Genomic DNA, 23,345 nt, shown 5'->3' with positions numbered 1-23,345 from the left:
AAGTTGGTAGCCATGTGTATCTTTGATGTCAAGTTGTGAACTCGAGTGTTATTGTATCTATCTCTCAATACCTACTCTTTGTTATGTAAGCAATTGGTTATTAATTGCTCCAGTCTTCAGGATTGGAGCGAGTGATCATGAACCAACATTTATAGAAAACACCAATAACACTTGGGAGTATTATCTATAGCAGACAAGCATAGAACTTCAATAAAAATAGATGTTTTTTTATCTTTGACATTCTCCGAGTCTATCAGAATAAGATTTGTTTTTTTATCTATGACATTCCATCAGTCGGATCAGACAATCTGAATGACAAAACATTGACACAGGTAGGATTTATCAGCCTACAGGCGGCCAGTCTACATGAGTCTGATGACAAGTAGCAGCCCTTCTGGTAGACAGAATTATTATGTAATATGGTGGGCACCAGTAATGGGGTAATGTAAACAACTCTGACATGTCAGCCAGGAATGTGTAACACATACAGTATATAGGTCATGATTAAATTCACCAATGTCGAGGTCACTGTGAATTACTGTTTGTTAGGTAGGGTCAAGTTAAGCAAATGTCAAGGTCACTTTGTGGTGTATGAATGCTCAGCTTTCTGGAGGTTCCAGTTTCACATTCATATCAGTAAATCGTTATCCCTTAGCTTTAGAATGCCTTTGAATGCTCATTTTAGTCCTTACATTATATATATATATATATATATATATGTTTTCTTTCATTTCATTTTTGTCCATAATAATAGAATTGTTAACAACATTGTTCTGTTATGCTTCAATGATACTTGTGTAATAATTAAAGTCAGCACTGTTTTGTGGCCCAACACTACTGGTACATCAGGTAATGTACAGTACGTATTACAGCCCCATCGAGTCAGTACTGTTTTGTGGCCCAACACTACTGGTATACCGTGTAATGTACAGTATTACAGCCCCATCAAGTCAGTACTGTTTTGTGGCCCAACACTACTGATATACCGTGTAATGTACAGTATTACAGCCCTATCAAGTTTTGTGGCCCAACACTACTGGTATACCGTGTAATGTACAGTATTACAGTCCCATCAAGTCAGCACTGTTTTGTGGCCCAACACTACTGGTATACAAGGTAATGTACAGTATTACAGCCCCATCAAGTCAGCACTGTTTTGTGGCCCAACACTACTGATATACCGTGTAATGTACAGTATTACAGCCCTATCAAGTTTTGTGGCCCAACACTACTGGTATACCGTGTAATGTACAGTATTACAGTCCCATCAAGTCAGCACTGTTTTGTGGCCCAACACTACTGGTATACAAGGTAATGTACAGTATTACAGCCCCATCAAGTCAGTACTGTTTTGTGGCCCAATACTACTGATATACAAGGTAATGTACAGTATTACAGCCCCATCAAGTCAGCACTGTTTTGTGGTCCAACACTACTGATATACCGTGTAATGTACAGTATTACAGCCCCATCAAGTCAGCACTGTTTTGTGGTCCAACACTACTGATATACCGTGTAATGTACAGTATTACAGCCCCATCAAGTCAGCACTGTTTTGTGGTCCAACACTACTGATATACAAGGTAATGTACAGTATTACAGCCCTATCAAGTCAGCACTGTTTTGTGGTCCAACACTACTGATATACCAGGTAATGTAGAGTATTACAGCCCCATCAAGTCAGCACTGTTTTGTGGCCCAACACTACTGGTACATCAGGTAATGTACAGTATTACAGCCCCATCAAGTCAGCACTGTTTTGTGGCCCAACACTACTGATATACAAGGTAATGTACAGTATTACAGCCCCATCAAGTCAGCACTGTTTTGTGGCCCAACACTACTGGTACATCAGGTAATGTACAGTATTACAGCCCTATCAAGTCAGTACTGTTTTGTGGCCCAATACTACTGGTATACAAGGTAATGTACAGTATTACAGCCCCATCAAGTCAGCACTGTTTTGTGGCCCAACACTACTGATATACAAGGTAATGTACAGTATTACAGCCCCATCAAGTCAGCACTGTTTTGTGGCCCAACACTACTGATATACAAGGTAATGTACAGTATTACAGCCCCATCAAGTCAGCACTGTTTTGTGGCCCAATACTACTGGTATACAAGGTAATGTACAGTATTACAGCCCCATCAAGTCAGCACTGTTTTGTGGCCCAATACTACTGGTATACAAGGTAATGTACAGTATTACAGCCCCATCAAGTCAGCACTGTTTTGTGGCCCAACACTACTGATATACAAGGTAATGTACAGTATTACAGCCCTATCAAGTCAGTACTGTTTTGTGGCCCAACACTACTGGTACATCAGGTAATGTACAGTATTACAGCCCCATCAAGTCAGTACTGTTTTGTGGCCCAATACTACTGGTATACAAGGTAATGTACAGTATTACAGCCCCATCAAGTCAGCACTGTTTTGTGGCCCAACACTACTGATATACAAGGTAATGTACAGTATTACAGCCCCATCAAGTCAGCACTGTTTTGTGGCCCAACACTACTGATATACAAGGTAATGTACAGTATTACAGCCCCATCAAGTCAGCACTGTTTTGTGGCCCAATACTACTGGTATACAAGGTAATGTACAGTATTACAGCCCCATCAAGTCAGCACTGTTTTGTGGCCCAATACTACTGGTATACAAGGTAATGTACAGTATTACAGCCCCATCAAGTCAGCACTGTTTTGTGGCCCAACACTACTGATATACAAGGTAATGTACAGTATTACAGCCCTATCAAGTCAGTACTGTTTTGTGGCCCAACACTACTGGTACATCAGGTAATGTACAGTATTACAGCCCCATCAAGTCAGTACTGTTTTGTGGCCCAATACTACTGATATACAAGGTAATGTACAGTATTACAGCCCCATCAAGTCAGTACTGTTTTGTGGCCCAACACTACTGATATACAAGGTAATGTACAGTATTACAGCCCTATCAAGTCAGCACTGTTTTGTGGCCCAATACTACTGGTATACCAGGTAATGTACAGTATTACAGTCCCATCAAGTCAGCACTGTTTTGTGGCCCAACACTACTGGTATACAAGGTAATGTACAGTATTACAGCCCCATCAAGTCAGTACTGTTTTGTGGCCCAACACTACTGATATACAAGGTAATGTACAGTATTACAGCCCCATCAAGTCAGTACTGTTTTGTGGCCCAACACTACTGATATACCAGGTAATGTACAGTATTACAGCCCCATCAAGTCAGCACTGTTTTGTGGCCCAACACTACTGGTACATCAGGTAATGTACAGTATTACAGTCCCATCAAGTCAGCACTGTTTTGTGGCCCAACACTACTGATATACAAGGTAATGTACAGTATTACAGCCCCATCAAGTCAGCACTGTTTTGTGGTCCAACACTACTGATATACAAGGTAATGTACAGTATTACAGCCCTATCAAGTCAGCACTGTTTTGTGGCCCAACACTACTGATGATCCATAGGTTACTTATATAAGCTTTTCCACATCTTTCTCAGCAGAACATCTGGCAATTCCATCAAAACAACTAACTTCAACATTCAAGTCTAAATTGGCAACCCATAAGCACCTCCAAAATACATCAAAATGAAACTGTTCAGGATAGTTCTACCACCTGGCATGCTGCCAATTTCAGACCTTGACAAGAACATTGTATATCTCCACATTGTTTAGAATTAAAATTGATCATCAATGTTGAATACTGACCTAAATCACAGCCAACAAACTGTTCTGGTTAATTGTATAATAAATAACAGGGAATGTGTGCTGTGCATGGGGTGCTGTATGTGGCTACATCTGACATAACGATTGCTGGAACAGGACTGGGCAAGTATTTACTGCATTCAATGTATAAACATTGGCTGGATAAATCACAGTGTCTCAGCGTTCTGGATTTTAAACATACCCAAGTTAGAATATTGTAGACTCAATGCTAAACAACACTATCAAACGCAGAGTTGGTGAATTCATATCATTCTGAATTTTTGAAGAATTTGGAAACAGACACATGCACAGCATGGATATATTTGAAATTCTATAAAACAACTGGGAATTCTATACAAATTAAACCTGCATTACCCTGTAGCAACAATGCAGTACATACAGATAATATTTATTAGAGTGCTTTGGGTGCAGACGTAGACAGATGTAATCACAGAGCTCTGTCGTACACACTTGAAAGAAGCCCTGAAATTGTCGGGGGTATAACCAGCCACACATGTCACAGATTACACTTTGTGAACTTTAATCTCTTCCTCCCACTTTTGACATCCTTAAATGTTTGTGTGGCATCTCTGTGACAAGTGGTTTTACATCATCCCTCAACTTTTCAGATTTTAACGAGTGTGTATGGAGTAGCAGGTCTAGGATAGCTGAGTTCTGACAAGGTGGGAAGTGATATTTATTTTGCATCATGTTGCATAATGCCTATGAAGATAAGAATTAGAGCAGGAAAGTGGAAATGGGTGAGGAGGGGGAGTCAACACATCAGCATGCTGACATATTCATTCCAGTGTCTTGTGGATTAATTACACTTCTACAGTTATTACCAAATTTTAAAAGATGTCTTTGTTATCACTCGAGCATATGTTTTGAAAAGCGTTTTGAAAATGATATGGTGTATGGAAACTAAAGTGCATTTTTGACAGCCATATCTACATTTTCACCTTCAGACAATCTGGGTGTCAATATCCCATTTAGGATCCTAACAACTCTTGGATGCTATGCCAACACAAACACCAGTAACATCAGTGCAGATCACCTTTAAGCATTTTGACGACAAGGATGGGATGGTATGGAGGCGATGTACTACTTTGTTAATAGAGGCGGGTAATGGATGGAGACACTTACCTTAGCTCGCTCGAGATGTTTTCTCTGTTCCGCAAATGCAGGTGGTGTTTTCAGAGCTGGCAAATACATAGGGATAGAGTATAAACCTGATTATCGGGAGAACATCTTCTAAAAGACACATACTAAACACAAATCACTAACATTATACACTGAATCACTTAACAATCTTTAGCATTACTTGTTGTTAAAGGTATATTCACTAGCAATGTAACACCAAAAACAATGAGTAACTACAACATAATCAACACAATTTCAGTCTCTTTTGTGTATAGTTTATATAAACTGAACAGAAATGATTTATAAAGGAACTTTCTGTTTAGTGATTCAAGTTATTCGGATATGGATGATTTTCTCAGGGAAGATATATAGACATAAAGCTCCTCCCTGATGACATCACACAGGGAGGGTTCATTACTTACGAGGATAGATGCCCTGCTCCACCAGCTCTGTCACAGATCGCCTCATCATCAGCTTACGCTTCAAGGCTGTAAATAATATTGTCCAATAGAGAAGAAAAGAAACAAAAATGAAAAAGAAAAGAAAAGTCCTTGCAGTTTGATTTATTTTTGTCATGTGAAAAATTGATGTGTATTAAACTTCAACGCTATCTTTAAGTAAAAGACACCTTCCTAAGCTACAATGTTTTATAGATAAGGTTTTTGTAACTCTCTTATACTTTTGATTTTGAACTTCGTCTTCCATCATGACATATTCATGTAATCATCTTCAGATGACAACATCTATTCCAAACCATCAAAATAATTATCTGTTCTACTTCCAGAACGTCACTCATCAATATCCTGAGGAACTTACATTCTTTGTTTTTGTCCATGCTTTGTTGTAAGGACATCTCCTCTAGCATAGCCTCTGGACTGATAGGTTGTTGTTGTTGTTGTTCAGGGGGTGTGTCCGAGGTGTCCCCACCCCCCTGTGGACTGTCTCCCCTTGCGGCTGCTGCAGCTGCTTTGGCCTTCTCCTCCTCCATGCGACAGTCCTTACAGTAGAACTTGTGTATGTATTGGATGGCCTCCTGGTCTAGGTGTGTCCCTCCCCCATACAGGGGGGCCCAGCCTGAACCACTGTTGGAGTCTGTAACACACAAATAACAAACATTTTAAAGCTATGCTGATTCACAATGGTCTGTATACCAGAACCTTATCAAAATGTCCCACACCTACCATACCAAATAAATTGTTCTTGTGCCTTACACATGTCACTTTGACTCATCGACAATTTTAACTGAAAGAAAGTAATTTCACTATTATTGAACACAGGTCCCTGTGATATTCACTACTATACCACACATTGTACTTTTAGTGTTTTCAGCACAGGCTCCTGTGATATTCACTACTATACCACACATTGTACTAGTGTTTTTATCAACTTTGGCCTCTGTATTGCTCTCCACTATACCACACATTGTACTTTAATCCTTATCAGTTCCCTACAGATAAAGCCACACATATCACCACAACCTTCTGTTACAGAAGCAGCTAGACCTTATAATTTACCTAATTTCACCCCAAATTCTTGTTTTCATATATTGCGTTCTATTCTAGAAAGCATGACTAATTTGTGATTATGTAGAAGCTATGATGAACTAGGAAAATCTTATCTCTTGTGAAGATTGGTAAATTACAAATGTTTGGGTATTCATCTTCACCAGAACTAGCTTCCAAAACCCAAAACAAAAACTCCTAATACTATGTTAAAATACATTGGAAAGTCATCTTTATCGTGAAGCAACCTTCACAGATAAACCATTCAAGCATAAATCAATCATTTAAATAAGACAGAGGAGAAATGATAGAAAGTTTATTTACTCCAAAGGGGATTGGCACTTTCTCTGAACCCAGAGGGAAGGTTAAAGATGATAAAAAGACATATTTTATCATCATGCCAGCTGAGAATTATCACCTAGATCACCAACACCCAAGCCCTCTAAGACATAGCCCAAAATCACCAGCATGTGTGACGCTATACTGATATCTAGCTTTTAACCAATTCAAAAACATGACATAGCAACAAGGTCAAAATGAAACCTGCCATAGCAACAAGGTCCAAGCCAAACCTGTCATAGCAACCTAGTCCTAGTCAAAATCTAACATAGCAACCTGGTGCTGGACAGAATTTGCTAAAGGTGGAAATTGGGTAGTTGACTATGTACACATAGATGACATCTTATGGGTGATACTTATAATTGACCTTTGTTTTGTTTCAAAACTAGGTGTCACTTTCACTGGTCAGTAAGATAACCATTCACAAACTAAACAGGACATGAGTTGATACAGCTGTCCAGTGGGGACCCAATACTCTCTGTAGGATCGTATTGCCCCTGACCTAACAAGTTAATACTACTACAAGAGTTCAGTTAGTTTTTTTATTATTTTAACCCAAATTCCTTTCCTATTATCCATTTTACACTAACATTTAGGCCGACAAGAGTGATTAAAATAAGTTAAAAGAACTTGCTTTAAAATGCTGTAAAATAATTTACAGCATACTTTTGTTTGTACATCTAACTGAAACAAGATAGATGTTAGTGGCTGGTCCTAACGGTCAACCATACTGAAAGAAATCAATGTCAAATTCACAAACTTCCAAGTAGCATCTATGCATTTGAACACCATGACAAGGACACATGTTTACAGAAATATACCAATGATCATCTGCACTAATTAGCTGGAAATAATGGGGGCTTTGAAAAGGTCATGTGATCTGTCAGGGCTATCTGGCATGTCATGTGATACAGGTCTCCTGGGAAACATTATGGCAGACTGCCCTACCTGGTGTTACATGTGCTCTCAACTTACACCTCAATACCACACACAATTTGTACAATATTACCTCTCAAGCATCTCAAACCACACTTCCACTTGAAATATCAATTTGTCAAGGAGCCATCTTCTTCCACATTTAGATCAAATTATTTTATCCATTTTCGTCAAGGAGCTACCTTCTTCCACATTTAGATCAAATTATTTTATTCATTTTGAAGCAATGTAAAACAAAAATGGTCTTTTGGTAGGTTAATGAAACTGGTTTTATTTATTAAATACCCAGATTTATCACATTTTGGAACAATCGGACATAACTGAATGAATCACTGGTATTTATATATTTACATACTGCCATGAAAATGTCAAGAACAATATTTTGAAAACAATTTACATAATGTAAACACTGAGGATGTTCATATCTTGAAGGGTCATGTGTTCCTAAGCCTTTGGAAGCACTGACCAGCATAAAGAAGTTACCCTTTTAGTTATATCTCACCAGGCTGACATATGGTGCCTATCTCCCATACTTTGTTTAAAACTGATCTCACTCTGAGGCTAAAACAAAACCGGAGCTATCCAAACATGAGATGGTATTTATTTTGTCATACTTTTGCAATTTCCTGCTTGTGTACCTAGGAGACCCTTCAGTTTTTAAATCTTGGGGAAAGCATATGAAAATTTGGTGATTTTCTAATTAATTTGAAATAGATTTTGCCTGAATGTAAAACAAAGAATTGAGAAACCTGATGCTGTTGATGTATCCTTCTGTTTCTTACTGATGAGTCTGTGTTTTACAGCTTTACCATTGAACATGAACTTCTATTCCATCGCTGGGCCAGACATCCTTCACATGTTAGGGGGCGGTATATGAGGGACTTCTGAGACAACACCTACATACAGTACCCATATTGTCTTGCCATTCAGATTTCTACTGGGATCTTTGGCAGGCCAACGAAAAACATACACACTGTACAATATATATATAGTGGCCATGTAATTTACCTAGGCCAAGGAAACCATCGATTACTGCAGGTTACAAATACGTTTAGTCAGATGGAGAAGATGATGAAATGCCCCAAATCAGGATTCCAGACCTTAGTTCAATAGTTGTCCAGGAATATTATAATAATAGGAATATTATAATTAATGATTGTCACATGATATTAATTGTTCAATTTAAGAAATTTGAAAATATTTTTATTATTGTTGTACTTTCCATTCTTGAATTTTCTTACAAGACATTTTTTTTCTAAAAGTAGACTTCTTTCTCTATAGACAAATCAAAACAAGTGAAGCTCACTCTGGAAATTTTAGGATATGAAACTAAAAACTAACAGTTTGAGTTGATATTTTTGTGGAGTTGAAACAAAATCCATAAGCAATCACTTCAAATTTAGTTTTTGTTGAAATGGTTAAATCCAAATTATGTGAAAATTCAGAAAAAACTCAAAATATTTTCGACACCCATGTCATTTCATCGTACTTAGACAACTAATGATTGTACGTATGGTCAGATAGATTGATAAGCCATTCATAACCTAAACCCCAAATACTTTAATGTGAATTTAGAATTTTTGAAATGTCCTGATATGTCCAAATTTTCTGAGAATGTAACAACTTCTCCAGTCCCTGTGCTAGCACAGGTAGAACAGTCTTCCCAGGGATATGTCACATGGAATATTTGGCAAGACACATCAAGAGATTTCTCTTTGTTGTTTAAGTACTCCCATTAGTTGTAGGTAGCAATTTGTTACATTTGCCATTTTTTTACTATGAGCTCATGATCACATCAGATACCACAGCATAAAATCATCATTTTGTCTACTTCTTCTAATATAGGAGAGGACTCTTAGAGTGTGCTTCTGCAGCAACATTCTTATTTGACATGAATAAGGACAGAGATTTTTGAGTGAATTACTGGGAAATGGATATCTGGCTTTAAGTTGGCGATTTTTCTGGTCATAAATGTGATAAGGTTTTATTTTGATGAATCAAACTTTTAAATACTATCAACTATTATATGTTGTTATCTAGTTCAACTCAGAAGAAATTTATTATTTTCCACTAGAACCAATAGTATATCTGGTCAACAAGGCAATATATGTATAGTAAAACTTACTTTTGCTTGTTTTTCAATAACAAGGCTCTTCTACACCCTACTGTAACAGTCCTAAAGAAAGTAAGCACCTCTTGGGTACCAAATCACCGTACCAATCCATCTGATACCCATTAAAACCTTGTACCCTGTACCAATCCATCTGATACCCATTAAAACCTTGCACCCTGTACAAATCCATCTGATACCCATTAAAACATTGCACCCTGTACCAATCCATCTGATACCCATTAAAACCTAGCACCTTGTACAAATCAATCTGATACCCATTAAAACCTTGCACCCTGTACAAATCCATCTGATACCCATTAAAACATTGCACCCTGTACCAATCCATCTGATACCCATTAAAACCTTGCACCCTGTACCAATCAATCTGATACCCATTAAAACCTTGCACCCTGTACAAATCCATCTGATACCCATTAAAACCTTGTACCCTGTACCAATCAATCTGATACCCATTAAAACCTTGCACCCTGTACAAATCCATCTGATACCCATTAAAACCTTGTACCCTGTACAAATCCATCTGATACCCATTAAAACCTTGTACCCTGTACAAATCCATCTGATACCCATTAAAACCTTGTACCCTGTACAAATCCATCTGATTCCCAATAAAAACCCTAAGTATTCAGCATAAGAAATCATTCAAATATTCTATAGTTGTCATATAATTATAACCTATCCAGTGACTGACAGCTCCAGTATCTGTTCCAAACTCTTATACTTCAAAGCTTTCTGATAACCAAGACTGGTCAAAGATTTCTGATGACAAAGATCACTTCCAAGATCCAATCAGCTGCTAGCAAGTAATCAAATATCAAAGATGAGGATAAGGACAGATTTGACAAGAGTTAGGGAGTGGGGACCACAAGGCAGCTGTACGTCAGAATGTTCATATGGCAACCTGACCACAAACCTCGTCAGCCAGGGAAAGTCCCAGAATATAACACAGGGCAGCATGCAGGCACCCAAACATCAGCCTAATACGTCACACATGTCATTGCCTTTTATCCATGAAATTGTTTACTGTTTCATAAACATAAACGGTAGGGTAATTCTGTAATCAATCAGAAATAATCATTGAAGTTATGTTCTTTGAACTCAATCCTTTTAGATCAGAAGCTGAATATTTACATTGAAAATCAGATTATCTTATCAAATATTGAAGAAAATAAATTTTGTTTAGTTGGAAATAATTTCTGCATCATATTCTTTTCAACAATAAATTTTGATTTTCCATTTGGACCGCAATATGTATCTGTTTATTTATAACAATTTTGATTTGTAGTTTATTATTAGCTATATATAACCAACATCTGTTTCACTGGAATTTACTTTTAACAAAAATTCATAAATCAATTTGTTCCAAATTATGCCTTTAATGAAATTCTTCTCCACATTTTGCCTATAATTACAAAGTGAATCCTAGATACCAAGAAGTCAGTCAGGTTTCTTGTAAAACTGGAACCGTTTGTAAGAGTGACATAAAAGATTTCTCTGATGGGCTTTAGGTTGCTGAAGAGATAAGAGGGCTATTTTACATCAGATATATTCCCAAACAGGATACACTTTAAGATCAGCACAAACACTTCATGGAAATCCTACCAAGGTATTTTTGTTTCAAATTCCTCCAAAAGAAAAAAAAATCATTCTGGAACTATACAAAAAATGTATATATTTTCCTAGTATCCCTTATAACACCTTCACTGTCATTGTGAAGTTAGCTGGAACTCACACATGTTTACACTAGAGTGGCCAATATCTTGACTTTTGATTTAATGTGGGTTTAAAAAATAGAGTGTGTCTGTTTGAAAGTGTTCTCAACTGGATTGCCCACCATGTTTAACTCCCAGCTGGCTACTGAGACCCACTACACCCCATACCAATCCCAGTTTTTGTGTTGGAGGTGTGGAACACTCATTACCTACATATCAAATTTAATGTTCATTTTGAAATCCACTTAAATTCATAACTTTGAAACAAAACAAAAAAAGTTGAATTTGAGCTGCTTGAAAAAACATTTTGCTTTGGAGATTTTATTTTGTGGAGGATATACTTGAAAGTCTTCACAGTACATTAATTAGCTTATTCTTCAACTGAAGGACAATCAGAATCTATACTTTAGAGTACATAATTTTAAAAGAAAATTTTAAGGCCTACCCAAGATATACCATATATTGTATATCAACCGAAGTGCTAGCTATTACAATAGATAAGCCTGACTTCAAGGCATCATAAAAACTCTCCCAAATACTGAACTTAAGGACTCCGGATTCCAGCTTCTATCATTGACTATGGTACACTATGGTTAGTTTTTCACCAGCATTCTTCTCCTTATTCAAATTCAAAACAAATAATGAATACAAGCCGTTTGAATTTGGACAGATCTGTTTTTGGCTTAATGTTCTTGGCACTGGTACACAGATGTACTGGATATATTATAACAGTCTGTAAAATAAATTTGAAGTTGTCATATACAATATTTTACCAAGATGTTTTAATGAACAAGCATGACTAAACCTTTTGAAGTGTTTCTTCTTATACCATATATGAATTTGACACTTATCAGAAGTAAACTTCGGTTGAAATTAAATTTTCTCCCTCAATGCAGACTCGACTATAAAATTTAAATCAGAAAACATAAATAGATCCAAAATAGCATCAGTAAATTGTCTAAGTTTTCATCCCATTTCAGACGTCATAATCTACTTTTATAGAGTTTAAGAAAAAGCCATACGAGAAAGGTAAACTCATGTTTCATGTTAAATTATGAGTTAACAAATTTAATGTGAATATGATTGAATGTACCAGGATTAATTGGAATAAATGTCTACATATGATAAAGGCCATTAATTCTGATGCCATTTCTGATAGGAGCAGTAGCAGTTGCCCACAACTCTGTCCGAGTCAATTATAAATGGCTGCCCCAATATCTACTGACGTATAACAAGCTATTTTATTTTTTTTGAAAAATGTCCCAACAAATCTGCTATAATTAGTAACATATTGGTGCGTATGCTGCGGATGAATGAAAACGTAGGAGATAGAGAAAGATTGTAGCCTGACTCATCCTCATCAGAATGTGTTGCTGCTTATTACCACTGAAGAAAATACCAGGCCAATGTGTAAAACATGTGGTATCACTGCACTATAAGGCTGGGTTTATATATCCCTTATATTCTCAACTGTGTATACATGTTACCTCACAACTCCCCAAGGACCTACATAGACCACTACCTACCCTGTAATTACCATCCCTTATCAAATTGCTTCATTTTTTAATTCTGCTTTCATTACTATAATTCCACGAAAGTTGCTTCATCAACATGACATTACAGAAGTGGGTCAATAGAAATACCCTCCTGCTGGATGTCGATTTATCTCAGATGATTTGTCTGGCTGTTTTTCACAACTCAGCTACCAAATCAGCTTCAGAGGTTTTTTTTTAGCATTGACCAATTTACTGCCATAAATATTTTAATATCTGCAGTTTCTGATCTACACCACCAACCTTGGAAGTGATGATACCCTAAAGTATGGCTTGAGTGGAAATATACACAGTTGGGGGATATGGAGTGGGGGTTGGAGTCGTGGGTGTCTCACATTGATATTGGAAAAAGTGGTAAAGTGTGACCTTTCACCCTTTGACCTTGTTTGATATGGCACCAAATTCAAACCATGTGAGATATTTTGTACATAAACTTTTTATTTCAGAAGCAGTCAGTTATAACCTTTGACCCTTCAATAATGGCTGATGATTACCAAAATTGACTCAGGAGTAGAACTTGATGTGATGATACTATGGTACAAACACAAACTAAATTTGATGAAGGTTCACAAAATATCTTGTACAAAAGGATTGTTGAACTAACTAACAAGGGAACGAAGGCAGACCAAGTGATGACTATATCCCTCTTTGACTAAGTGGAGAGAATAAATATACAACTTCTACAGATGACAGAGAAACATCTGTGAGACTAATTGTGTAACAACAACTAGATATGAAAGGAATGGTGTCATCAAGGACACATACTGTATTAATCCTCAAATAAGTGTCCAAGTTCAGTGCCATTGCTGTATTAAAGTTTGGGGATGGCTTCTTTGTGAACTTTTGGCAGGGGCTTATTTGTGAATAAATATGGTACATATGTATTTGGGGTGGATCCATATACACCTATAAAATATGAGGGTATAATCAAGCATTGTTTCTAGTAATAAACATCACACCATCAACATATACATTCTAATCCATGCCAAGACCTGTGTTAAAACAATTCCCTTGAGAACCATCTGTTTAGGTGATCAGTCAATGGACCAAGAAGGTACACAATCCTCAGACAACATCACTTTTTCTTACTTCTGATGATAGCTTCAGATTACCACAGCCTATCTCATCAACTTACAGGTATTCAGAGGATGTGGCTGGTCAAGAGCTCTCCACAGGAAGTGCCTGGTCAAGATGACAATAAAGGATCCCCTGACAGGAAGTGACTCAGTCAGAGAAGTGCTTAATAGATGACTTATATCAGCTGTGGTGATGAGATTTCCATCATCATGGCCTACTAAACCATCCTAGGTACATAATCTCTCAAACTGACTCTTAGAGAGACACAGAAATCTGCAGTGCTTGAAAAAAGAACTCATCCCAGCTCCAAACGACAGGGAACAAACAAACTAAAGCAGAACTTTAAGCATCAAACTTCTCTTTCTAAACAATCTTGTAACCCTCTTTAATAACTCCTAAATACCCCCATAACTCTCCTGAGCAACCCCTCCAAAATATCCTTGTAACCCTCCTTAATACCTTCCTAAATACCCCTATAACACTGCTGAACAGCCCAACCCCCAACGTCCCTGTAACCCCCCTTAATAACTCCTAAACACCCCTATAACCCTCCTGACACCCCCCTACTTTCAACATTCCTGTAACCCTCAATGCCCTCTTAAATACCCCTGTAACCCTCTTGAACAACACCTCAAATATCCTTGTAACTTTTCTTAACATACTGGGGATGTCCTGAACCCTGACTATATCCCAATGTTGTATGATGCTTTCCTGTGCTCCTGGACCCCGACTATATCCCAATGTTGTATGATGCTTTCCTGTGCTCCTGGACCCTGGCTATATCATGCTGTCCTCTGCTCCTGGACCCTGGCTATATCATGCTGTCCTCTGCTCCTGGACCCCGGCTATATCTCAATGTTGTATAATGCTTTCCTCTGCTCCTGGACCCTGGCTATATCCCCATGTTGTATAATGCTTTCCTCTGCTCCTGGACCCTGGCTATATCCCAATGTTGTATAATGCTTTCCTGTGCTCCTGGACCCTAGCTATATCCCAATGTTGTATAATGCTTTCCTCTGCTCCTGGACCCTGGTTATATCCCCATGTTGTATAATGCTTTCCTGTGCTCCTGGACCCTGGTTATATCCCAATGTTGTATAATGCTTTCCTATGCTCCTGGACCCCGGCTATATCCCAATGTTGTATAATGCTTTCCTATGCTCCTGGACCCTAGCTATATCGCCATGTTGTATAATGCTTTCCTATGCTCCTGGACCCCGGCTATATCCCTGCTCCTGGACCCCGACTATATCCCAATGTTGTATGATGCTTTCCTGTGCTCCTGGACCCCAGCTATATCCCAATGTTGTATGATGCTTTCCTGTGCTCCTGGACCCCGGCTATATCCCAATGTTGTATAATGCTTTCCTGTGCTCCTGGACCCTAGCTATATCCCAATGTTGTATAATGCTTTCCTATGCTCCTGGACCCCGGCTATATCCCTAACAACTACTGTCAGGGATCAATCTAGGGCCGTTTTACTACCGGTATTCGGTAGTTTCCCCTCGGTGATAAAATTCCCCTTCTGCAGAATATTCCCCTTGGAACTTAGATATTTCCCCTATTTCTACCTGGAAAATACTGTTTTCTCATACAATTTCCCCTACTTCATAATAGATTACTTTTTGATGTTTTCTCCGAGATCATTTTGTTTTGTTTTGCAAGAAATAATTATCGAGGCGAATATTAAATCTTGTTCTTGTCTCGTTCAATCAGGCGCTTGACACGTCACATTTTCCGTGTACTATCAGCAAGCGTCTGGTTGCATTGAACGAGACTAGTAATCGACTACACATGCTTCCGGTGGCATGATAACAATTCTTAACACTGTTTACGTTTACAATTATGTCTCACAAAGACCGATTCTACGTGAAAAAGCTTTCCAAAAGGGATGCATTGGGAACAAAGAAACTAAAAGATTTGTTCAGCAAGAAACCAAGGACGGACACAAATGACAACCAGGCCGGCAGTGGACTTTCAAACGAAGGAATTGTCTTGGTCAGGGTCACTTGATGCACTGATGAGGATATGTTCCGAGGGAAAAAAAGAGGAATTTTCCAAATATGATTTGGAAAAAATGGTGGACATATTCAAAAATAAGAAAGAGAGAAGCTAGGCTTAATCTTTAATATGGATACAGAATATGTAGACATATATGCAATAGTGTCCCAGTGAAACAAGTAAACCCCCTGGAAGAAATATTTACTGTGTTTATTTTCTGTTTTTTAAAAAGAATCTCACACGCTTGAAAGCTGTCAGTAGAGCCAATCTAAATAGTCTTGGAATGCTTAAAATCATTTTCAGTCTGTGGCCCCTTGCATTGGAACCCCAGCTATTTTCCCCTGAATACAGAAAAGGGTATATTCCCCTAAACTCTAGATTGATCCCTGACTGTGTAACAATATTTTATTAATTTCCAATAAGGATAGAGCAAATCAATCAGTATGTAGATATTGTTACATCTCCATAACTTAGGCAGACTTCCAAGTGAACTGCTGGCCACCTTTACAAGGTCAGGTGACTGACCCCTTTACGCTTGCCCTGGACATAGCCTATAGCTAGTAACATTTTCTCCTACTCATCTCCATATCTATAGATCTCCACGGCTTTGGCTTTAACTGTCGCTTTGCATTGTGACTGCTTCCAACACTTGTGCCACTGCTGGCTCAGCAGTATTTAGGTGTATATAGTTATATAGAGGGACAACTAGTTAGTATGGTTATAGAGGGACAACTAGTTAGTATGGTTATAGAGTAATAAGTATGGTTATAGAGGGACAACTAGTTAGTATGGTTATAGAGTAACAACTAGTTAGTATGGTTATAGAGGGACAACTAGTTAGTATGGTTATAGAGTAACAACTAGTTAGTGTGGTTATAGAGTAACAACTAGTTAGTGTGGTTATAGAGGGACAACTAGTTAGTATGGTTATAGAGGGACAACTAGTTAGTATGGTTATAGAGGGACAACTAGTTAGTATGGTTATAGAGGGACAACTAGTTAGTATGGTTATAGAGTAACAACTAGTTAGTATGGTTATAGAGGGACAACTAGTTAGTATGGTTATAGAGGGACAACTGGTCTGTGTGGTTATAGAGGGACAACTGGTCTATGTGGTTATAGAGGGACAACTGGTCTGTATGGTTATAGATGGACAACTGTTCTGTATGGTTATAAATGGACAACTGGTCTGTATGGTTATAGAGGGACAACTGGTCTGTATGGTTATAGAGGGACAACTGGTCTGTATATGGTTATAGAGGGACAACTGGTCTGTATGGTTATAGAGGGACAACTAGTAAGTACGGTTATACAGTGTATTTCCCATACACCCAGTGTTATATTTCCCATACACCCAGCGTTATATTTTCCCCATCCACCCAGTGTTATATTTTCCATACACCCAGCGATATATTTCCTATCCACCCAGCGTTATATTTTCCCCATCCACCCAGCATTATATTTTCCCCATCCACCCAGCGTTATATTTTCCACATCAATCCAACGGTATATTTTCCCCATCCACCCAATGGTATATTTTCCCCATCCACCCAGTGGTATATTTTTTCATCCACCCAGTGGTATATTTTCTACTGATGAAATGGTATAATTTCTGCCCACACAGCATTACAAATTGTACAAGCCTCTGGAATGCGTTCAAGTGTGGTTTATTATAACAAGTTTGTTTATAGAATCTGTCAGAATTGTAACATGGCCTTGAGGCAATACATTACATAACATAGACAAAGTACCTCAGGAGGTATACACAATACAGCTTAGATACAGCATGCTCAGCAGGCGCTAACCAGTCCTATCTTCATAATCCAGTTCACTTGATCAAATTAATCTAACATACATAGCTAGGTCTATCACCCTGATATCACTGATACGAAACTAAAATAGAAAACTGTTTTAATCTGGAAAAAAATTAAACATCTTTATCATAATGGGTGTGCTGTATAATTCTGAGATATGAACACGACAGATTAGTATATTATCAACTTGATCTGAAGAATCATAAAACCTAGTGTATTTACATAAGAAAGTGAAAGTAGACTACCGTAAAGGCCAGAGGGTAATACAGCTCTTCTATGATGGCAGATACACCCATACAAAAACACTTTGGTAGCCATGAAACTCACTTATCAGTTATATGTCATTAGAGAGCCATCAGATGTGACCTTATCTATTCCTCAAAGTAAAACAACACTCACAAACTAACTGGAGGATACCAATGCTGAACTCTGGCAAATTCAGTTTAAATGGTAGGATTATGTCACAACAAACAGCCTCACAGCTCAGATGCTGTAATCGGTGTATGACAACTCTCCTGTAAGAAAGGGTTTGTTTTCTATTAGTTACAATACCATCACTATACAATCATATACCATAACATGTTGTTGCCACCCCCACCATATACCATAACATGTTGCCGCCGGCACCATATACCATAACATGTTGTTGCCGCCGCCACCATATACCATAACATGTTGTTGCCGCCGCCACCATATACCATAACATGTTGTTGCCGTCGCCACCATATACCATAACATGTTGTTGCCGTCGCCACCATATACCATATACATGTTATCACTAAGAGATCAAACTAGTATACCCATTCTACTCTCTGTCCAGTAATTATAAACCACTACAATCTTTCTGTTACTTCCCCATTTAAATATGCACTGGGCATTCATGTTAATGGAATCAAATTAAACTTCATTTTAAAATACTCACAGAGTGTTTCTTACTGAAGTGAAGCATATAAAGCTAATGATTATTCAATTAATTATGTGTTATCAATAAATGCCAAGAGCACAAAGTTAAACACACATCTTCTCATAATTTTTTTTAAGTGTAACCATTGACCCTTTCACCTTGACCAATAAAAATCATTATATTCCATAATGATGATACTCCAGTTTAAATTCCTATTTACAATGAGTATGAGACATGATAACTTTATAACATACCATACAGTATAGATCTGAATACATTCCTTTAAGTATTAATCAATCTGGCCAAGATCATCATAATTATGGGAAGTGTGCCTCTACTGTTCTGACTAGATCTCTCACTAGGTATAGAGACATTATTTTAATTAGGAGTCCTACATAAATCAGAAACAACTCCCTGTAGAGTGGTCTTCCTCAGCAGGACACCCAGTAACCACACTCGACCCCTACTGTGGAGCCCTTCAGGGGCAGGTCTAGTAAGTGGTAGAACATATACAGCTGGTACTTTGTAGACATCTGTCAGTCAGCAGGAGGTCTTGGAGACCTGGTATGATACCCTGGACATATGTCTGGTGAGAGAGTGACAATCAAATGTCCCCATGATATCCTGGACATGTCTGGTGAGAGAGTGACAATCAAATGTCCCCATGGTATCCTGGACATGTCTGGTGAGAGAGTGACACTCAAATGTCCACATGATATCCTGGACATGTCTGGTGAGAGAGTGACAATCAAATGTCCCCATGATATCCTGGACATGTCTGGTGAGAGAGTGACAATCAAATGTCCCCATGATATCCTGGACATGTCTGGTGAGAGAGTGACAATCAAATGTCCTCATGATATCCTGGACATGTCTGGTGAGAGAGTGACAATCAAATGTCCCCATGATACCCTGGACATATGTCTGGTGAGAGAGTGACAATCAAATGTCCCCATGGTATCCTGGACATGTCTGGTGAGAGAGTGACAATCAAATGTCCCCATGGTATCCTGGACATGTCTGGTGAGAGAGTGACAATCAAATGTCCCCATGGTATCCTGGACATGTCTGGTGAGAGAGTGACAATCAAATGTCCACATGATATCCTGGACATGTCTGGTGAGAGAGTGACAATCAAATGTCCCCATGATATCCTGGACATGTCTGGTGAGAGAGTGACAATCAAATGTCCCCATGGTATCCTGGACATGTCTGGTGAGAGAGTGACAATCAAATGTCCCCATGATATCCTGGACATGTCTGGTGAGAGAGTGACAATCAAATGTCCCCATGATATCCTGGACATGTCTGGTGAGAGAGTGACAATCAAATGTCCCCATGGTATCCTGGACATGTCTGGTGAGAGAGTGACACTCAAATGTCCCCATGATATCCTGGACATGTCTGGTGAGAGAGTGACAATCAAATGTCCTCATGATATCCTGGACATGTCTGGTGAGAGAGTGACAATCAAATGTCCCCATGATACCCTGGACATATGTCTGGTGAGAGAGTGACAATCAAATGTCCCCATGGTATCCTGGACATGTCTGGTGAGAGAGTGACAATCAAATGTCCCCATGGTATCCTGGACATGTCTGGTGAGAGAGTGACAATCAAATGTCCACATGATATCCTGGACATGTCTGGTGAGAGAGTGACAATCAAATGTCCCCATGATATCCTGGACATGTCTGGTGAGAGAGTGACAATCAAATGTCCCCATGATATCCTGGACATGTCTGGTGAGAGAGTGACAATCAAATGTCCCCATGATATCCTGGTACATGGTGATTTTGGTGTGGGTGTTATTGTATCTACTCTGTAGTACAGCCTCTAGGATCCCACTTTTACCTGTACCAATTATTGATGGTTACTGTAATGTCATAGGTGGTTATCCTTAAAGAAACCAATGCTATGTAGGTTTAAAGAAAATTGAAAAATGTAGCAGTTGTTTAATATATATTTAAAGTGGTTTTAAATCCTTACAACAGCTGAACTTATCTAATTGCCATTACGACAAGCCCAAAATGACCACACAACCACATCCAAAACCTGAGAAATTATGCAAGAATTGTGGTATCAAACACATGCAAACACCTGGTAATGTGCTGCTCAATTAATCATTCTTTAAGATTAATCTTCATTTTGTGCATTATCTGAACATCTCTGGCCTGAAATCAAAAATCTGTAAGCACCAGTTCTAGATAGATAATCTCTAAGAGCCTGAGTTGTTTATTGGAACCTTATAATTAGACCTGAACCTGTGGCCCATATACATTTTGTATGTTCGGTTTGTGATGCATTAATAACAAGTGTTCTGTAGAGATATGCTGAGTAAGCTGACCTACAACAATACTCTTTATGATGTGGCCCAACTATACTTTCACTCCCCTGTCATCCCTCCTGATTATATAACTTGAAAAAACAGCATTAACCTTTCTGTAGAAGCATGCACCTACAAACAGCCATCCAAACATACAGGTAGACCTGTCAAATAAATCTACTGCCAATGATGTTCCACACATAAACCTAATAACATCGCTAATGAGGTAGGCTATTTATTTTGGGGGGATCTAAGCGAAATGATAACTCGGTCCATTCTGTTTCCATTTTCTGCCGTTTCGCCATCAATAACTTTACCTTGCAGCTCACTTTTACATTACTTACTGCCAAACTGCAATTGCTGTCTGCCAAACATTATATATTGTGTTCCACGAGTTCTGATTTTCACTATTTACCAGCATCAACTTTCTTTTCATTAGTGAGAAACACAAAAATTCATAGAACTCATTTACATTTAATAAGAAATAGACAAAAATGATACTTAAACAGCAATTAAATTTTTAAGTCAGAGTAAATGATGTTTTAAGGTATCTGCCAAATCATAATGCTCAACATTTGAATTATAAAAGCCCTCTTAACATTTTTTCTTTACTATTTTGAAATATGTTTCAGTAAAATTGGAAATTTCTGGAGTTGATCTTCAATTAATGCATATGTTGAAATTGAAAAGGTGGTTAAACTCAATATTCCAAACTCCAGTGTATCCAAACGTGCATATCTACTGATTTAGTAAATACAGAATGGACAAAAATGTCCACTGTATAATATTAACGATTTTCATCAGTAACACAGGTGCCCAAGGTTAGAGATATAATTAGTACATGGTTTCCTGTGCATTAGACCTATGTCAGCCTATGAATGTCCAGTGTAATTTACAGCCCAGTTTTCTACTGGTCAGTCTGTCAACACTATAGAGTGTACATGTCCAGTACACTTACCACTGACGAAGCTGTATAATACCTCAGCATCTCTCCCATTACATTTCAAGGTCAGAAACCCTCTCATCACTTGTTTCTAATTTGTATTTACTCTCCTCAATTACTATCTTTATTATCTAGTTAAAAGACAACAAGGTCATTATAATTAACACAATAATGAAACCCTAACATCAACAGAAACCACATCAATACAAAGATTACTATGTATAATCCAGTGTAAAACAGAAATAAAGGCAATATCATGTACAACATACAGTCCCTGTATGAACATTATATTCTACATTATCTAAATCTATAGATCCTTAGACCAGTCTCTATTTGAATTCTATATACAACATCTTTATGTATATTCTTAGTTTCCAAACTAACGCATCTAATCAATAGACAGAGTACCACAATACACACAGAAAATTGCGTTGAGCTGTTAATTGAAATTTGTCAGAAAATTTCTAGAATCTTCTCCAAGATGAAGAACAAAACATGAACAAATATATATAACAACTTGAACAAAAACATGTACTCACCTCCAACTGATGGTGTTGTAGTGTTCTGAACGAGACAAGTCATACTGATCTCGCTAGTTTTTTCCAATAAATAGTTGAATAAATTAAATAAATTAAATAAATAAATAAATAAAATATATATTGCACACGTTATCTACATAGTCCACAGTTTATGTACATGGAGCTCTCTGTCCACACATCCCTGACCTGCAGTTGTGACAGTACTGACTAGTCTCTACACATCAGCCAGCCAGTCAGCTGTTTACCAACCAGCTGGGGGTCTATCAGCTGGGCCCTTCAACAAGTCAGCCCCATAGGTCACAACAACACCAGTAGTCCAATGCCACACAGACCAATATTAGTCTATATCAGTAGTAATACAGTGTAAACCTTAGGTCAAATGTATATTAGGTACAGGTTACAGCATCTGAGTCCAGTTTAATGGTGGCTGTACGTTTGATGTCCGTGTATGTCCTTGTCTGAGCAATGTGATGGTGTGGATGAGATGACCATAGGTGACCATGTCTGACCCTTTGGTGACATGTGGGTACACTACACAGGTCCAACCCAGCTGCCTGGCCAGGCAGACTAGCAGTGTGCACTGCTACTCAACATCCACCAGTTCCAGGGCAGACACCATTCTCAGAGAAGGGGGAACTCATATGTGCTCTCTCTGAAATGCTAATGATAACAGCTGAGTCTGGTCGATCTTATT

At 38.1% G+C, this 23,345-nt stretch overlaps 1 protein-coding gene across 5 annotated transcripts in view; it reads right to left on the bottom strand.

Annotated features, from left to right (window-relative positions):
• Positions 1-23,345, bottom strand: part of LOC117325541 (myocardin-related transcription factor B-like) — a 131,938-nt gene that overhangs the window by 34,451 nt on the left and 74,142 nt on the right. For 4 of the 5 annotated variants that reach the window (XR_004532283.1, XR_004532286.1, XM_033881845.1 and 1 more), the window contains exons 1-4: positions 22,652-23,191; positions 5,688-5,963; positions 5,294-5,359; positions 4,875-4,930 (exon numbers count right to left, since the gene is read on the bottom strand). Coding sequence is in view for 3 of the 5 variants with exons in the window: in XM_033881845.1 (XP_033737736.1) it covers positions 4,875-4,930; positions 5,294-5,359; positions 5,688-5,963; positions 22,652-22,694 (441 nt within the window). In the remaining 2 variants the exon portion in view is untranslated. Of the gene's footprint in view, positions 1-4,874; positions 4,931-5,293; positions 5,360-5,687; positions 5,964-22,651; positions 23,192-23,345 lie in introns of those variants that run through there. The other variant, XM_033881860.1, reaches the window with a different exon arrangement.

The sequence above is a fragment of the Pecten maximus genome, chromosome 1 (genome assembly GCF_902652985.1).
Source record: "Pecten maximus chromosome 1, xPecMax1.1, whole genome shotgun sequence".
In the NCBI taxonomy this organism is placed as follows: domain Eukaryota; kingdom Metazoa; phylum Mollusca; class Bivalvia; order Pectinida; family Pectinidae; genus Pecten; species Pecten maximus.
Note: the sequence above shows the minus strand (reverse complement) of the source record. Positions and strands in the feature narration are given on the sequence as shown.